Consider the following 17,904-nt stretch of genomic DNA (forward strand, 5'->3'; position numbering starts at 1 on the left):
GAACATACTCAATACTTTCTCAAAAGGGGCTATGTATTAGAATATAGGCTGGCAAACTTCCTTTGTAATTATTTTAGGCTTTGCAGACCATTTGATCTATGTCTTAATAACTCACATCTGCTCTTCTGTTTCAGTAGCACTTTATTTACAAAAACAGGTAGCAGGTTGGATTTGGACTGTTGCAGTTTGCTGATACCTACATTAGAGCAAAAGCTAAGTTGCTTAACAGAACGACCCCCAAATGCAGTGCTTGAACAAGAATGAATATTTTTCTGTCCCATAATAGTCCAGAGTTGTAGGAGTGCTCTCCTTCATAATGTAATTCACATACTCCAGCTAATGGAGTAGCTCTGTCATCCTCAATAGATAGCTTCCAGAATAGTTTCATCTTTGGTGTTCTTAATTGGTAGAAAGGAAATGAAGAGGAGAATCTAGGACAAGTGTGTTGTACATACCACTTCCATTTATACTCCCAAGAAAAAAGAATTAGGCTTGTGGCTACACAGAATTGCAAGGAAAGCTGAAAAATGCGGTCTCCAGCTAGATGATCAGACTTTGGTACAGATGCTCATTGATCAGTGCTATTCCAGCTTTGCTGTCTGTTACACCAGTAACATCCACTTAGCCTCTGATAGGTGATGCTAACCACCTGGCCTGTACAATTCTAGAATCCTGCCCTCTCCATTGCTAATAAGGAGCCCTGTGTTTTGGCAGCCTCCCCTACCACCAACACAGACCTATAGAGGCAGCTACTCTTGAGCTCCTCAGCACTGCCTCACTAATGTATACCTTCTTGCTTATCATCTGGGTTCTTCTGGGGAACATAGTCAGCTAGTAGATTCTCTAGTCTAAGGACTCATGGACATGCACAATAGTGTGGTGATTGCAGGGGCAGGGGGGTTAAATGGTAATGGGAAAAAATACAATAAAAAGATTAAAAAACAAATCCATTTCAGCATGCCTACCTCTTTGTGTTAGCAATCAACTCTCTGTATAGTTCCCCTCACTCTGTCTCCAGCCCCTGGCAACCACTGGTCTGATTTCTGTCCCTGTAGCTTTACATCTTCAGAATGTCACATAAATGGAGTCATATGATATATAGCCTTTTTCATATCTAGCTTCTTTGACTTTACGAAATGCCTTTGAGGTGCATCCATGTCATTGTACATAGCAACAGTTAACTCCCTTTTAACTCTAAGTAGTATTTCTATGCTTAATGTCAAATTTTCAAAAAGATAAATTTTGGGAGTCATCTCTCTGCCTACCTAAGTAATAACGATGCAACAACTTTGCATGATCTCACTGCAATTTGTAGCAAGCAGAAAGTGATTGGCTTGGCTTGTATGTTCCACATGTGACCATGGGTGCTCCTGCTTCAGAACATTTAGCTTCTGGTCAGGCCACAAGTCTGGGGAGATTGTACAAGTGGCTTTCCTGGCTAGGGCCCCAGGAGCAGCTGTGTAGGAACTTGACATCAGGGTTTTATTATTTTATTTGTCAAGAGCTTAACTTAGCTGGTACACTTTCAGTTGAATTTTCTCCTTGGACACTGTGAGGTGTCCTTAACTTTTATGGACTATCTGGACAAATATTGAATTAAATGAGTAAATAGCTCTTAAGCCTTGACAGAGATGGCTGCTCCTCATCTCATCAATAGCTGTGGTTTTTAGGCTCATGATTTGGAAAGATTAATTATTTTATGGTGACACTGTGGTCAGAAGAGGAAGAACATATTCTAGTCTATATATTTTGTTCTATTATACTATAATCTACTTTTTTTGTTCTGCTAAGTCTGAAAAAAGTAGCATAACTCATTAGATGACTCATTAGTAGACATAACTCCCAAGTGAGAGACTCGATTATTTTATTTTATTTTATTTTATTTTATTTTATTTTATTTTATTTTATTTTATTTTATTTTATTTTATAGAAACAGCCAAATGCTTGATGCAGATGATATGTTGAATGAAACACCAGAATCACCCTTGGTGAAGTTGCCTGATGAGAAAGGTGGTGCCCCACAGCTGGAAAGAAGTGCAGAGGTAGCAACAGCTCAGACTTCTACCACAAAAAGTGCGGTGAGAAGTTTAAGATGTCATCCATTTATAACATGTCTCTTAAGTTATTTTGAGGAGAGAAAAGACAACTAAAATTAGATATATCAAAACAATATTGTTAGCATTTTTCTGCTTTGCTCTTTTTAAGTTAAACTCTAGAGAATATCACACTACCAGGGGTGTCAAACTCATTTTCACAGGGGCCACATCAGCCTCTAGGTTGCCTTCAAAGGGCCGAATGTCGTTTTAGGGCTGTATAAATGTAACTGCTCCTTACCTAGGGGCAAGGAGCTCAGCGCTGCCACCAGGAAGAAACAAGGTGCTGGGCCGGATAAAACAAGGTAGAGGGTCCGATTCAGCCCGTGGGCTTTGTGTTCACCACCTGTGCTCTAGACCAACACTTCCACTAATAGAGACCATGAATTTCTGTCTTTGAGAAATTTGACTAACTCACTCCACAGTTGCAGATGGGTTTTTTCATGGTAGTTTTCTACCAAGAAAATAATTTTACAGTTTTATTAAGGATGCATGCTTATTTTTTAGTAATTAATAAAATAGGTGCCTTTTTAGTCTTTCCTAGGTGAATGTTCAGACTTCAGTAAGCAGCAATTAAACCCTGCCCAGAGGAAAAGAATCCTTCCAGCGTGGATGTTAACAGAAAATCTAGGTGATTAAAATCTTTCAGCATCAGTTATCAGTGCAAGTAGATTTCGTTTCAGGAAAACATTAAGCAGAATTTGAAACTTTTTCTGAGCAGATGGAGGTAGAGTGGTGTTGTGTAAGTGTATAACTTACCCTGCCTTTTTTTTCAGATGTGTACGTGAAGTCTAATTTAAAACACAGGCTATTATTTTATGCCATTTATCAAATATCCTGCTAATTATTTTTTATTTAACAAGTGCTAGACTTACAATATTAACGTAGACTTTTAAATGAACCTGTTAGTGTTGTGTCTTAGATAAAAGGTTGGCACAGTATGGGCTTTATAAGTTAATGTAATTAAATACAAAGTGCCAGGCTCACAAGGTTACGTGCTGGAGGATTAGAAGAAGAGGTGACATGTCCTAGTATACCTCACTGTCATGGCAGATGTTACAGCGGTTTTGTCATCTGCTGGGTATTACCATCAATTCAAGATTATTAAAAAGGTTCTGCATTCTCTTATTTAGTCAGCATTTTATTTGCAACGTTTCAGTCATCTCAGGTTCAGTTTCTTTTGGCTGCTGGTTTTCTTTTATATGTATTACACTTTCCTATTCATTCTCTTGTCTACTGACTTTCTATTAGAAATTGGATATTATGGATATGTTGGAGAGCCTTTTGATCTTCTGTTCCTCTGAATAAATATTTTGGTTTTAATAGGCAATTAATTTGGCTTGATAGGCAACTTCTTCTAGTCAGCAGTTAAGTCAAGCCCTAAACTCTGTTCTCCTATGTGGGCAGCAGCTGTAGTCTCTGCTGAGTTCTTTTAGCTTCCCAGCGCTCCTCTTTGGGCTCGGGGCTCTCCCCCATCCACATGTAGTCAGGGAAAGGTTTGGGTTAATTTTATGCATTGGTTTTCATTCTTGGCTCCCTGTGGCTTTATTCCTTTCAGAATTTTATCCCTAAATTTTGACCCACTCCACGAGCCTCAAACTCTGTCCTTTAACCAGTTAAGCCAGTAAGGTTGCAGCTTTTTGCTGTCCTTGGATTAGGAATGCTCTCAGGGACAAAGCACAAATTCACAAACCCCACAGGATGTAGTGAGTCTTTTAAGGTTACAGTCTTCTCTAGTTTTGCCTTTTGGGTCACTCTCTAGTGCATTCAAATAGATATTTTTAATATTTTGTCCAAAACTTATAATGGTTTTGTTTGGGATAATTAATTTATTCAAGCTACTTTTTCATTTTACCTTGAACATTATCTTTTATAAATTAACAACTGAATATTTATTTTAGTTGATACCTTACTACTTTTACTGTTTCTAATATTCAGCATAGTGGTCAAAGAAGTCTTCCAAAGTTTTAATCAAGCCTGTTATGGATGGAATAGTCCCCATTTAATGCTACCTTGGATTATAGTAGGATCAGAGTGATTTTATAGGACAAATAGTTTTATATTGTAGTGAGGTACATGTGATTTAATCTAGAGAATTTTCATATCTAAACCTAAAATTTTCTGCAAGAGTTGTATTTCATTGTAGTGGTTTTCAATCCCCCCATCATTATATGTATAATATATTTTCATATGTAACATTACTCATTAATATGATAATGCTCAATTTGCAGGAAGGTAATGGCAAATTGGGGATGGTAGTGGACAGGGGCGGGCACTTTCCTACAGTAGAAGGGTTTCTCTCATATAGAGAGACTAACTTTGCTTGACCAAAATTGGACTACCTTCCTGCAAACAAATTCTTTTATTTCACAGTTGTTTTATACTGTGATTGCTTCTGTGCTACCACTACTGCATATTTACAATAGTCCAAGATACATTTTGCTTCAAATTATAAATAGCTATTAACTTTCACTTGATAGATGTACCACATAAAATATGAAGCACATTTTGGAACTCTTCACCTTGAAAATACAAATGAGAGTAATTTGACATTCATTTGGATGAGAATATTATATAGTACACAATGTACTTACAGTGCAAAAGCCTCAAAATAAGATAGAAAAGTCTTTGGATTCAAGTATATCTTCTTCTTATAAATTTAGACTTTGGGAGAGAATTTTTAAGAGCAAAGTTAGATATTGAATTTCTTTAAAGACAGGAAGATTTTGAAGTCAATTAGCACTTGAAATTAGTACTAATTAAAGTTGGAATAATTTCAGTTTTTCTGTAATGTAGTTTTTATTTAATTGTTATTGTTTTGTTTGTTTAAATAATATATCATCCAGGTCAATAGACCCATGCTAGTTATTTTTAAAAATCCATATCCAGAATTCATTTTAGGCTTATTATAAATATAGGGGTTTTTTAAATGTCTTTTGCAGCCTTACTATACTGTGTTTATTGGTAATTTATTTAGATCACCTGAAACCAACTTGATATTTTGGAGCCTTCTGCATAATATAGGACAGATAACATTAATTGATGTTCAATGACTTATCCAAGATTAGGTAATAAATGCCAGAGCTGTAATTGAGACCTAGCTCTGCCTGTCTCTAAGGCCCTTGCGTTGAACTATGTTACTACTATATAGTCACCTAAATTTACCCTCTATATCAGGGGTGTCAAACTCATTTTCACCGGGGGCCACATCAGCCTCGCAGTTGCCTTCAAAGGGCTGAATGTCATTTCAGCTCCTTAACAGTTAAGGAGTAGTTACATTTATACAGTCCTAATATTATTTTGGCCCTTTGAAGGCAACCACGAGGCTGATGTGGCCTCTGGTGAAAAGACTTGACACCCCTGCTCTATATGCTGTTTTTTTTCTTTTTAAATATGTTCTTGTATTTTCTCCTGGAACTTCTCTCAGTTTACACATGGGTTAGTCCTTATATGTATGTGAATGTTTACAGTGGTCAGGCTATCCTACTGTTTTGTTTTTGTTTTAATTTTATTGTTGTTCAAGTATAGTTTTCTGCCTTTTTCCCCTCCCTCCCTCCCCTGACTCCACCCACCCTTGGTTTTGACCATGTGTCCTTTATAGTTGTTCCTGAAAACCCTTCACCCTTTCCCTTCCTTTATCCCCTCCCATCTCCCCGCTGGTCACTGTCCATTTGTTCTTCATTTCTGTGTCTCTGGTTATATTTTGCTTGCTTGTTTGTTTTGTTGATTAGGCTATCCTACTGTTATTAAAGTTTATTTTCTAGCTAATTTTTTAGTTTTCTAGTTTATTCTACTGTTATTCAAGTTCATATTGTAGCTTATTTTATTTTCTGAGTCCCCAGGTACTAGTCCTTGGATGTTATCGTGAGTTTTTCAGGCCTGGGCTAATGTTTTCTCCATGTTTCTCAGTGATTGGAAGTGAGTGTATTTGGGCAAAGGGTATCAGGCCTCCCCTTTCTTGACTTCTATTTATCTCTGTTCCCTCAGCCTTCTAGGCCCCAAGACAAGTCACAACTCCTGGGTCATGCCACTCTTGCTAGATTGAAAAAGGAGCTTTTAGATTTTCAGTAGTATCATGTTACTGTGTAGTACTCTTATTTTCCCATCTTCTAACTTTTCAATGGAGTCCTGAAAAGGAGCACATGCTCATAAAGGTTGAAGCATTAGGTAGTCCCCAAACCATTTGATTTGCATTTAATTGAGTGCTCTGAATATTTTCAAGTCAATGCAAATTATAAATATTGAACTGACTTTGTTTACGTAATTTGACTGTAGTTTGAAAGTTACTTAAAGTGCTAGTTATCCTTGCTAATGCTCTTACAGTTGTCCCAATTTTTCCCCTTTGCCCCCCCTCATCAGGTACCCCCCATCCTTGGCAGTCCCCCACCTTAGTTCATGTTCGTGGGTCATGCATATAAGTTCTTTGGCTTCTCCATTTCCTATACTGTTCTTTTTTTTCCTTCCATGAATTACTTTATTATTGTTTAATTACAGTTGTCTGCATTTTCTCCCCCCCACTCCATCCAAACCCACCTTCCTATACTGTTCTAAACAACCCCATCTATTCTGTACCTACCAATTTGTGTTTCTTAATCCTGGCACCTTTCCCCCTGCTCTCCCCCTTACCCCTCCCAACTGGTAACCTTCCAGATGATCTCCATAGTTATGATTCTGTTTCTGTTCTGCTTGTTTGCTTAGTTTGTTATTTTAATTTGGTTGCTGAGAGCTGTGAATTTATTGCCATTTTAATATTCATAGTTTTGATCTTATTCTTCTTCTTAAAGAAGTCCCCTTAACATTTCATATGATAATGTCTTGGTGATGATGAATTCTTTTAGCTTTACCTATTTACTTTGTTTCCAGTAATGGTGCTAAATGATCTAATTAATTCAAATAGTTTTTGGTCTCTTTGATTTTCTAGCTGTACAATCATATCTACAGAGTTATGATACTTTTGGCTCTTTTGATTTATACTGCTTCCTAAAATTTTCTTATTGCATGAGCTAGAAACTATACATTTTATTTTATTTTTCATTATACTGTATTGATTATGCTATTACAGTTGTCCTGATTTTTACCCCTTTTCTCCCCTCCACCCAGTACCCCCACTTCCTCAGGCAGTCCCCCACCATTGTTCATGTCCATGGGTCATGCATATAAGTTCTTCTGCTACTCCATTTCCTATACTGTATGTTACATCCCCATGATTATTCTGCAACTACCTATTTGTACTTCTTAATCCCTTCACCTCTTTACCCATTCTCCCACATCCTGCCTCCCATCTGGCAACCATCAAAACGCTCTCTGAATCCATGATTCTGTCATCATAGGAGTGCCAGAAGGAAAAGAGAAAGAGCAAGAAATTGGAAATCTATTTGAAAAAATAATGGCAGAAAACTTCCCTAATTTAGTGAAGGAAATAGACATGCAAGTCCAGAAAGTGCAGAGAGTCCCAAACAAGAAGGATGCAAAGAGGCCCACTCCAAGACACATCATAATTAAAATGCCAAATGTTAAAGATAAAGAGAGAGTCTTAAAAGCAGCAAGAGAAAAGCAGTTAGTTACCTACAGTGGAGTTTCCATGAGACTGTCAACTGATTTCTCAAAAGAAACTTTGCATGCTAGAAGGGATTGGCAAGAAATATTCAAAGTGATGAATAGCAGGGACCTATAGCCAAGATTGCTCTATCCAGCAAAGCTATCATTTAGAATCAAAGGACAGATAAAGAGCTTCCCAGACAAGAAAAAAATCTAAAGGAGTTCATCGTCACCAAACCATTAGGATATGAAATGTTAAAGGGGCTTCTTTATGAAAAAAAAAAAAAGATCAACACTATGAACAATAAAATGGAAATAAATACAAATCTATCACCAATCTAAAAAAAAACTAAGCAAACTAGAAGAACAGAGAGAGAATCATGGATACAGAAAGCATTTTGATAGTTGCCAGATGGGTGGCAGGGTTTTGGGGAATGGGTGAAGAGGTGATAGGATTAAGAAGTACAAATTGTTAGTAACAGAATAGCCATGGGGGTGTAAAGTACAGTATAGGAAATGGAGTAGCAGAAGAACTTATATGCGTGACCCATGGACATGAACAGTGGTGGGGGGAACTACCTGAAGGAGTAGGGGGGTGCTGGATGGAGGGGAGCAAAGGGGTAAAATCAGGATAACTATAATACCATAATCAGTAAAATATAATTTTTAAAAAAATAAGTAAAAATAGTCAATAAATATATAATTTCTATAAGATAGGAAAATGTAAAATGAAACAACCAGGTACCATTTTTTGTTCACTAAACTCATCAAAATCTAAGCAGTTGATAAAACCAGTGCTGACCGAAATGGGTATTACTGAACATAGTCAGTGGAAACATAAGTTGTTATAGCTTTTAAAGGTTTATTTGCCAGCATCTCTTAAATTTTTAAGTACACAACATACTTTGATCCAAAAATACAATTCTAGGTATTTAGCCCACAGAAATAATAGCATTTATACTTTTAGCCCTATCTGTATTTATAAATATATATTTGTATATATATTTCATTAAACTAGGAAAAAGTTGAGAAGGATACACATCAAATTGTTAATGTAACTGTTCGGAGTGGTTCCTTTGGAGTTAAAATTGAAGGACATAATTTTAATGACCTGTATGTGCATATAGTTGAGCTATCATTCACATAGTATCACTATAACTTCTTACATAAGTAAATACAGTTGGTAATAGTTTAAACTACAGAAAATAAACTGATTTGTTTTAATAGTTCATTTCTTTTATATTTCTATCATTTAATTGTACTTTTCCTGAATTTAGAAAAAATTTAAATATCCAGATACAAAGATTGTTATGAGTCAATTAACTTACCTTTTCATATACTCTTTGTAAAAAGCCTTTTAACAACACTACCAAAATGTCTTTTTCTAATGCAAAAGAGGCTAGTTCTGGTCCCCAGAAAGAGTACTTTTAGTAGACAACTTGGAATTTTAAAGAATTGAATATTTTAAATACAGATATTTTTAATTTGAGAATTGTATGTGCATAATGACACTTGGAATGTGGCACACTGCCATTTGGGCAGAAACTCAGTCCTATTTAATTTACACTTTTTAGTTTTTATCATAGTAAGTAATACCAGAGTTGGCTATTTCCCTTGGTTTGACTAATTCATAACTGTTGTAGCATTTGGTCATTTGTTTCATCAAGCTCTACAGTCCTGTTTAGCCCTATTTCTTTTTTTAAGTGTATTTTATTGATTAATGCTACTACAGTTTTCCCAGTTTTTTCTCCTCTTTCTCCCCCTCCTCCCTGTACTGCCCCTCTACCCTCCAGCATTCTTCCCCCACAAAGTTCATGTCCATGGGTTGTACATATAAGTTCTTTGACTTCTTCATTTCCTATACAATTCTTAACCTCCCCCTGTCTATTTTGTGCCTACCCATTATGCTTCTTATTCACTGTACTTTCCCCCCCTCCATTCTCTTCTTCCTCCTCCCTACTGATAACCCTCCATGGGATCTCCATTTCTGTGATTCTGTTCCTGTTCTAGTTGTTTGCTTAGTTTATTTTTGTTTTTTTCTTTTAGGTTCAGTAGATAGTTGTGAGTTTGTTGTCATTTTACTGTTCATAGTTTTTGATCTTCTATTTCTTAGATAAGTCTTTTTAACATTTTGTATAATAAGGCCTTGGTGATGACGAACTCCTTTAACTTGACTTTATCTGAGAAGCACTTTATCTGCCCTTCCATTCTAAATGAAAGCTTTGCTGGATAGAGTAATCTTGGGTGCAGGTCCTTGCCTTGTATGACTTTGAATACTTCTTTTCAGCCCATTCTTGCCTTCAAGGTTTCTTTTGAAAAATCAGCTGATAGCCTTATGGGCACTCCTTTGTAGGTAACTGTCTCCTTTTCTCTTGCTGCTTTTAAGATTGTCTCCTTATCTTTAATCTCGCATAACTTAATTATGTGTCTTGGTGTGTTCCTTCTTGGGTCCAACTTCTTTGGGATTCTCTGGACTTCCTGGAAGTCTATTTCCTTTACCAGATTGAGGAAGTTTTACTTCATTATTTGTTCAGATAAGTTTTCAATTTCTTGCTCTTCTTCTCTTTCCAGCACTCCCATGATTCAGATGTTGGAACATTTAAAGTTATCCCAGAGGTTCCTAAACCTCTCCTCACTTTTTTGCATTCTTGTTTCTTTATTCTGTTCTGGTTGGAGGCTTATTTCTTCCTTTTGTTCTAATCATTGATTTGAGTCCTGGTTTTGTTCCCTTCACTGTTGAAATAAAGGTACATTTACCTTTATTTCACTTTTGTGTAGCCTTCATTTCTTCTTTCATTTTGCGACTGAGCTCAATCAATTCTGTGAGCATCCTGATTACCAGTGTTGTGAGCTCTGCATCAGACAGGTTGTCTATCTCCTTATTGCTTAGTTCTTTTTCTGGAGTTTTGATCTGTTTTTTCATTTGGGCCATATTTCTGTGTATTGGGGCACTGTCTAGATGAATGCTTCTTTAACTCCTTGGTTGTTGGACTTCAATGCAAATGTTTTTCTGGCAGTTCTAGTTGTTCTTTGTTTTTAAATTGGTTGTTATCCTTCTTTTGGTTGTGCCAGGAAGTGAAGCATTTCTGCCTACTCCTCCATATTGGCCAGAAGTCCTCAGTCCTATTTCTGACAGTTTCCAAAATGATATGGAATGCTTCTTAATTTCAATTCCAAGAAATATTTAAATAATTTAGGTAAAATTTAGTTTTTAGATAGTTTATTCATACATTTTCTTTAATAAATGCATTATTTTTATGTCCTACTGATTTTCCTATTTAATAATGTGGGTAGTACATATTCTATTAGTGTTTTTCTGTGAGTTTAGTGGAGTATTTTTTCAGGTTATCGAATATACTTTAGAACAGCTCTGAGCAAACCAAAGCCCATGAACCAAATCCTGCCCACTGCCTGTTTCTATAAATCAAATTTTATTGGAATACAGCCAAGCCCATCCATGTATTTTTCTGTGTGGCTGCTCTCACACTACAGAGTTAAGTAGTTGTGACAGATACTAGATGGGCCACTGAGGATTTTACAAAAAAAGTTTGCTCACCCTTACATTCCAGCATGAGAATAGTGACTTTGGATTGCCTTGCATACCTACATCCAGGCTCTCAAGGGACTCTTTGGACAAATCCTGTTCATGTTCACAAGTCATTGTAGTTAAACGTATTTATTGAGCACCAGGGTTGCAGTAGGCACAGTTCTAGGTACTGGAGACACAAGTTGGGACCAGAACAGTAAAGTCTCTGTCCTTAGGAAGCTATTATTCGAGTGTAGGAGAGATAGACAATAACCATGAACTTTCCTCTTAAAATAAGTAGGTCTTTCTTGTGTTCTGATTAGATAGTTCATGAATTTGTTAACAAAATATTATGTTGACTTAAGTGTTCTTACTATGGTTGTTGAACCTTGGGAAGTATGACATGGGATATACAGTCCATCATTATGAAGACTTTATTGTCTTCATCAGTGAAGATTGTAGAGGTCACTCTCCCTGTTAGGTTATATTGAGTTCTTAATCTATAAACTAACCTAAGTTGAGTTCCTCACCGTGGCTTGTTAGGGGGCTTAATAAATACTATACATAAAATGCATTGTATAAGCTATATGTCAGATTTTCTGTTAGAGAAGTTCAATGCTAAAATAAAAATACATGATAGCTAACATAGATCAGGTACTCTCCCAGATAGTTTATATATCTTACCTCATCTATTTTACAAGTTATTATCATAACTTCCCTTTTCCAGATGACAAAACCCAAGTTCAGAGAGGTGAGGTGAAAGAGTTAGAGGGCAGAGCCTGCCCACGTTAGCATCTTAACTTTGCTGACTCCATGGCTGGAGCTGTTGGCTATTGTTCTGCTTAATACTTTTTTGTGATTTGCAAATAACTGTTTTAAAGTTGATATTAGCATAACTGGAACATTAATTTTACTAACTCCTTTGTCCTTTTTCTTTCTTTTTATTGGGGGGGGTATATATTATTGACATTTGAAGATAGCTACAGGAGATAATATTTTTCTCCTTCTTTGAATGTGTGCCTATGTGTGTTTAAGATAATGTAATCCGGGAAAGTGGAAGAGGAGTCTGCAAAGATAAAACCCAAGTAAACATAACACAACAAGGAAGAAAGCGATTAATTTCACCAGGAAGCTCAGAAAGTACGTCTGCAGAGCAAGACACAGGAAAAAAGTACAAAAACACTGATCAGGAAGAGTCTATCATTTCATCCAAGGTGATTTTTTAAAAAATTCATTATCTGATTGTTTTCTTCATCAAGTGTTCTAGATAGGAATTAATTATATGTTGTATACAGCAAGGAAAAAACAAAATTGCTTCTTATTAGTGAGTTTATGAAGCTTATGAAAACAAATACTATATGATCTCACCTTTTAGTAGAACTTAATCAACAAAACAAACAAATGAGCAAAGTAGAACCAGAGACTTCTAAATAAAGGACAAATGGACAGTGACCAGAGGGGAGGGAGAAAGGGGATATGGGGGAAAAAGGGGGAAGTGGCAAGCAAACAACATGAATAGAGGACTCATGGGCATGGACAATGGGTGGGACATTGACTGTGGGAGTGGGGAGGGCAGGGTTGGGGAGAGCAATGGGGAAAAAAGCAGGACAGCTGTAACTGAACAACAATAAAAAAAAGTTGTAAGACTTACACTTACTAATTTCAAAACTGATTAAAAAAACACTAGCCCATGTTTTGTTGGCTTACTGACACAAACCTTTAATATACTATTTGGATTATATAAAACAAAGCTATTTAATTTAGAAATTTTCTAAATTGACACTACTGTGGTTATAATTGGTACCCCCATTCTGAAAACCTAATTCCTTCTATTTTATTGGCCATTCTCAAATGACATGTAACCATCTTTTATTCAATGAGTATGCAGCAAAGAACAACTAATGGGCTACTTCTTAATAGCCTGTTGCAGGATTGCCTCTGAGCTAACTTACAGTGTTTATAAACCTTCTCTTTCAGTCTTTGTTAACTCACTAAATGTTTGGATGACTTACTCATTCTTTAACACTGGGTACCTAAAGAAAATGGGACCTAATTAGATGCATGTAAAAAGAGAGCAAGAGAGAGGGAAAAAAAGAAAGACAGGCCCAGAGCCAAAAGGTCAGGTATTCTTTTCCTTGGTAGAGACGTGGCTTTAAATGACAGTTTTCATTATCCTGTAGACCTGTATGTGAGCTCTGTGAGTCCTTACCTTTTTAGTCTCAACGAGAGCCAGAGGACTAGGATTGGTTTTAGGATAGTGTGCACTGGAACCAGTGAAAGGCCAGTAGCATTGCAGTAGCAATAATTGTCAGGCCTTTTATAGTGCTCACTCCTGCTTTGTCTCCCATCAGATCAGATCCAGCTTCTCTCTGGGTCCTTTCTTCCAGCTGGAAAAGTGGGGTCTGAAAACTATAGGCTCACCCTCTTGCTTGCTTTCAAAGTTTAATAAATGGAAGCAAAATGTTTTCTGACTCAGTACATTGGCCATAAAATCTTATTAAGGTAAAACTTGTTTACCTTGAGTCTTAATAACATGTTCTACTATCTGAACATATTAATATAATTGCCTTTATTTTCCAGAGAGAATTTTTTTCAGAATAAAATCTATAGTGTACAGATTTTACTATGTTTATTTCAAACTATCAGTTTGATGATCACAAATAAAATTTTCAGAAACACCTTCTTAATTGATAGATTGTAGAGAGAAGCAGAAACAGATCCAAAATATTTGAGATATTTATGAGATTTTGATGACCTTGAGGGAGCATTCAGCCAGGTCCCAGGAATGCCTGAGCTCTACTTGGCTAATTGCTTTTCCTTGTCGCAGGGTTTCTGAGGAAACAGGAGAAACAGGGCTCAATGTTTCATAACCTTTTCATGACCCCTTCTGCAGGGCTGTCTGGTAAAGCTGGGCCAGAGAAGATGTCTTAGACCGAGACCCAAGGAGACCTTTCCAAACTCACCCTCCAACCCCACCCAGGTTCAGTCTTAACACAGGCTCGCAGCTGGTCCCAAATGGACGTCTGCAGGGTGGGAGCAAGTAAAAGGGAAAGTTAAAAAAGAGTGAAAACAGGAGGCCAGAGCTCCCTATTTATAGATTAGTGGCATGAGATCGCCCAATACAAGGAACTGAGAACAATTTGACCAGGCCTGCAGATCAATTTAGTTGGAAAGGATCGATCACATTCTCCTGGGAATGAGTGAGAAAAGAGGTAGAGAAAAGGGGTAGAAATTACGTTCTCCCTACTGGGCCCTACTCCTGAGATTCTGATTCATTTGGTCTGTGCAGCCTGTGCATTAGTATTATTTTAAATAAACTTTTTCAATTTGTACATCAAGGTTGAGAGCTACTGGTGTACCATCATTCAACACCTTGGAGGAAACTGAGGCCCAAAAACACATAGCTAGAAAGACCTTGGGCCTCAAACATGGGTCTTTTCATTTTCAATACAATGGATTTTTCTGCCATACATATTAGGCTGTCTACAAGAGTTTTGTGACTCTAGTAACTTCTGATAGTGCAGATAATTGCTCTGAAATAGTCCATTTTTCATTACGTATCTTATGTCTTCCTGCAACTCTTACCAGTTATGTAGTTATCTCATTTGGGAGTGAAAATGAGATTCCTTGAACTTACAAACTTTAATGGAAAGAATGGTGTGTCCTGTGCAGATTCTAATTGCGACTGGGTTGTAAATGACCATAGGAAGCCTGACTGAATCAACTTCAGCAAAAGAGTATTATAAAGTGTATTGACTGTCTATTGCTGGGAACAAGCTACCCCAGCACTTAGTTGCTTAACATGACAATGATTTATTATTTCTTATAATTCTGTGGGTTGGCTGGGCTCAGCTAGGCAATTCTTTATGACACTTTCAGTCAGCTTGGCTGCACTCATCTGGGAGCTCAGCTGAGGCTGGAGCACCCGTGGCGGCTTCCCTCACATGCTGGTGCCCCAGCAAGGGCTGATGGAGTGGCTGGGCCTCCTTCCTTCCACTTAACCACTGAGTAGTCTAAACTAAGGATCTTTCCCTGACACCTGGGAGTGAAAGTAGAAGCTTTCAGGTCTCTTAAGGCCTAGGACTAGAACTGGTACATTATCATTTCTGCTGGATTCTTTTGGTCAGAGCAAGTTACCTTGTCAGCCTAGATTCAGGGGGAAGGGATTAGACTCCACTTGACTGATGGAGTGATTTGTGTATAAAGGAATGGGTGGGATTGTTGGCTGCCATCTTTGATGACCATCTACCACACAAAGATACAGGAGTAATTCAGTTCCCAGAATGGAAGGAAAACAGCAGGAACTATATAGATCATAGGGGCTGGTCAGGGACTTGGTCAAAACCAGGTTGGTCTATGGTTTTCCCATTTTTGCCTCTTGAGTCATTCTTTACTGCTATTGGCAGGCTTTTTCCACATGGTGCACAACACCATGTCACAGGTAGCTTTGGGCTCATGTCACCTGGTTTTTTAAATTAAGAGAGAAAATGAGAATCTCTCTGTGGTTCCTTCAGTGTTAAATTCTAGGGACTTGGATTATGGAATCTCCACTTCAACCATTTATAGTGGTCAGAAAGATGAGTTACTATTATTACCTCTTTTTGAGTCATCCATTTATTTTCAAATAAATGAAGGAAAGAGGTCTAGGAAGAAAAAATGGTGTACATTACAGTATTTTTTTTATAGTACAATTAGATTTGGATAAATTCAGAGAGGAGGCAAAGAATAGGTTCTTAGGTTGGTTGAGATCAACCTAACCAAGGAGGAGGCTTGAAGTGCTTAGGAACAGTAGGGTACACCATAAGCAGGGGAGGGGAAAGGCACTTCTTCAACCTCTTTTGAGGGAGGTATTTGATTAGGTGTTGAAGGATGGGTGGCCTGTGAGCAGGTTGAGTTGGCGGGGAGGAACACTGTCAGTGAAGGGCATGGTCTCTGAGCGGGGCACAGAGGCAGGAACACACGTGCGGTCCATGAATGGGCTACGCGGGAGTGTCTTGTGCATGCATGCATGGATGTGTGTGTGGGTATGGATAGGCGCAGTCAGGCAAAGAAGCTACAGAACAAATCAGGATGGTGCTTGAAAGCCAGATTAAATAAGAAATTAGGACTGTGTTTATGGCTTCAGAGACTTTGCAAAGGGTTTTGAGTGAGAGTTATGTGGTTCAGAGCGTGTAGCAGCAGTATGCGAGATGGAGGCAGGAGCTGCCTAAGAAGCTGTCACAGGCCGACACAGGGAATGAAAACTGAACTAGAATGGTGGCTTTGGGACCAGAAAGAAGTAGAGAGATGTGTGTGCCATTTTGAAAACAGAATTAACAAACCTGAAGACTAATAGAACATTGAGGAGGAGATAGTGAGAATGTTCTTAACAGAGCGGAGGGGAAGCAGTGGATGTGACAGTTGGGGAAGGAAGGGGGAGGGCTTTCTTGGTTTGAGGCAGGGATGGCATAGCTATGAAAGCCATCTGATAGACAGGAAAGTCTGTCTTACAGAGGAAAAAATGAGAGCTAGAGGGTTCTGTTATACCATATTATATGGAAGCAAACTTACTGATATTTTATTCAGAGTATATAGAACACATATGGAGGTAGATGCTTCGGCAGTGAGAGCCACGTCCAGATATCCCGCCTGCTCTGTCCTGTCTGTGCAGCTTCCTCCTGTGACCATAATTGCTGAAGCAAATAAGCTGGCTGTTAAGTGTCTCATTTCTCCACATACAGATGCCTGCTGTGGAGTCTTAGCTCATTTTTCTTCATGGAAACAGCAGGGGACATGCAGACTATAACACTTATTTATACAGCTATTTCTTAAGAAAGGGTGTATCTCCTACAGCTCCCGCAGTATTGGTTTACCAAATCCAAGAATCTTATACCCTTTGCTCCTGATTGGTTGCTTGGAGTAGTACCATTTATAGCATAGCTCTGATCAGTCGCATAGAAATATCTTTTTATTTATCACTCATTCATGCACTCGGTAAGCATTCATTAATGGTAATAACATAGTGTCATCCATTATATTATTAACAACAAATAAAAACAAACAAAATACAACCATGCTAGGCTAGACCCAACACTAAGATATACTTATTTTAGTAATTTTTAGAAAATCCTGGAAAGTAGGTTGATTATATATCTAGTTTATAAATTAAGAGACCTAAGATTCTGAGAGTTTAAATCAGCTTATTCAAGGTTAAAGGTTAAGAGATGGCAAAGCTGATATTCACAATCTGACTTACTTCAAAAAATATTCTAATAATCATTTGTATAACAGTTTTTCTATTATACGCAAGGTAGTGGGCTAGAATCTGGGATTAAAAGATGTATAAGGCAGAGTTAATAAGGAGCTCATAGTCTTGTGGGAGACATGATTTGAGCCATAAACTAGAGTGTTCACACATTGATTTTTATGGGAGCTTTGAGGAGGATTGCCTACACCAGCTGCAGGTTTCCTAGGGCAGGGTTCCTAAAAGAAAGGAGTGAGCTGAATCTTAACAGAAGAGCAGTAGGCATGACCTGGGTTCAGAAGAGTCCATCCCAGGAAGATGGGCAGCAGGTATAAGAGCAGGGGTATACATAAAGTATGCTGGGAACTATTGTTTTTAGAATTCCTAGTGCAAAGTCAGGAGGCAGTGTGAGATGAGGGGAAGCCAGCATTGGGGATAGTTCATAGAGGGAGGACTTCGAGATGTTTTCAGCCACAGGGATAATCCTGGCAGCTCTGCAGAGGAAAGATTGGAAGAAAACAATA

At 37.8% G+C, this 17,904-nt stretch overlaps 1 protein-coding gene across 4 annotated transcripts in view; it reads left to right on the top strand.

Moving 5' to 3' along the window:
• APLF (aprataxin and PNKP like factor) overlaps positions 1–17,904 on the top strand; it is a 141,256-nt gene that overhangs the window by 33,499 nt on the left and 89,853 nt on the right. For 3 of the 4 annotated variants that reach the window (XR_004903718.1, XM_036028061.1, XM_028515872.2), the window contains exons 4-6: positions 1,931–2,078; positions 2,628–2,724; positions 12,193–12,371. Coding sequence is in view for 3 of the 4 variants with exons in the window: in XM_036028061.1 (XP_035883954.1) it covers positions 1,931–2,078; positions 2,628–2,724; positions 12,193–12,371 (424 nt within the window). In the remaining variant the exon portion in view is untranslated. The remainder of the gene's footprint in view (positions 1–1,930; positions 2,079–2,627; positions 2,725–12,192; positions 12,372–17,904) is intronic. The other variant, XM_036028062.1, reaches the window with a different exon arrangement.

This window comes from Phyllostomus discolor, chromosome 6 (genome assembly GCF_004126475.2).
Source record: "Phyllostomus discolor isolate MPI-MPIP mPhyDis1 chromosome 6, mPhyDis1.pri.v3, whole genome shotgun sequence".
NCBI classification, from domain to species: Eukaryota; Metazoa; Chordata; class Mammalia; order Chiroptera; family Phyllostomidae; genus Phyllostomus; species Phyllostomus discolor.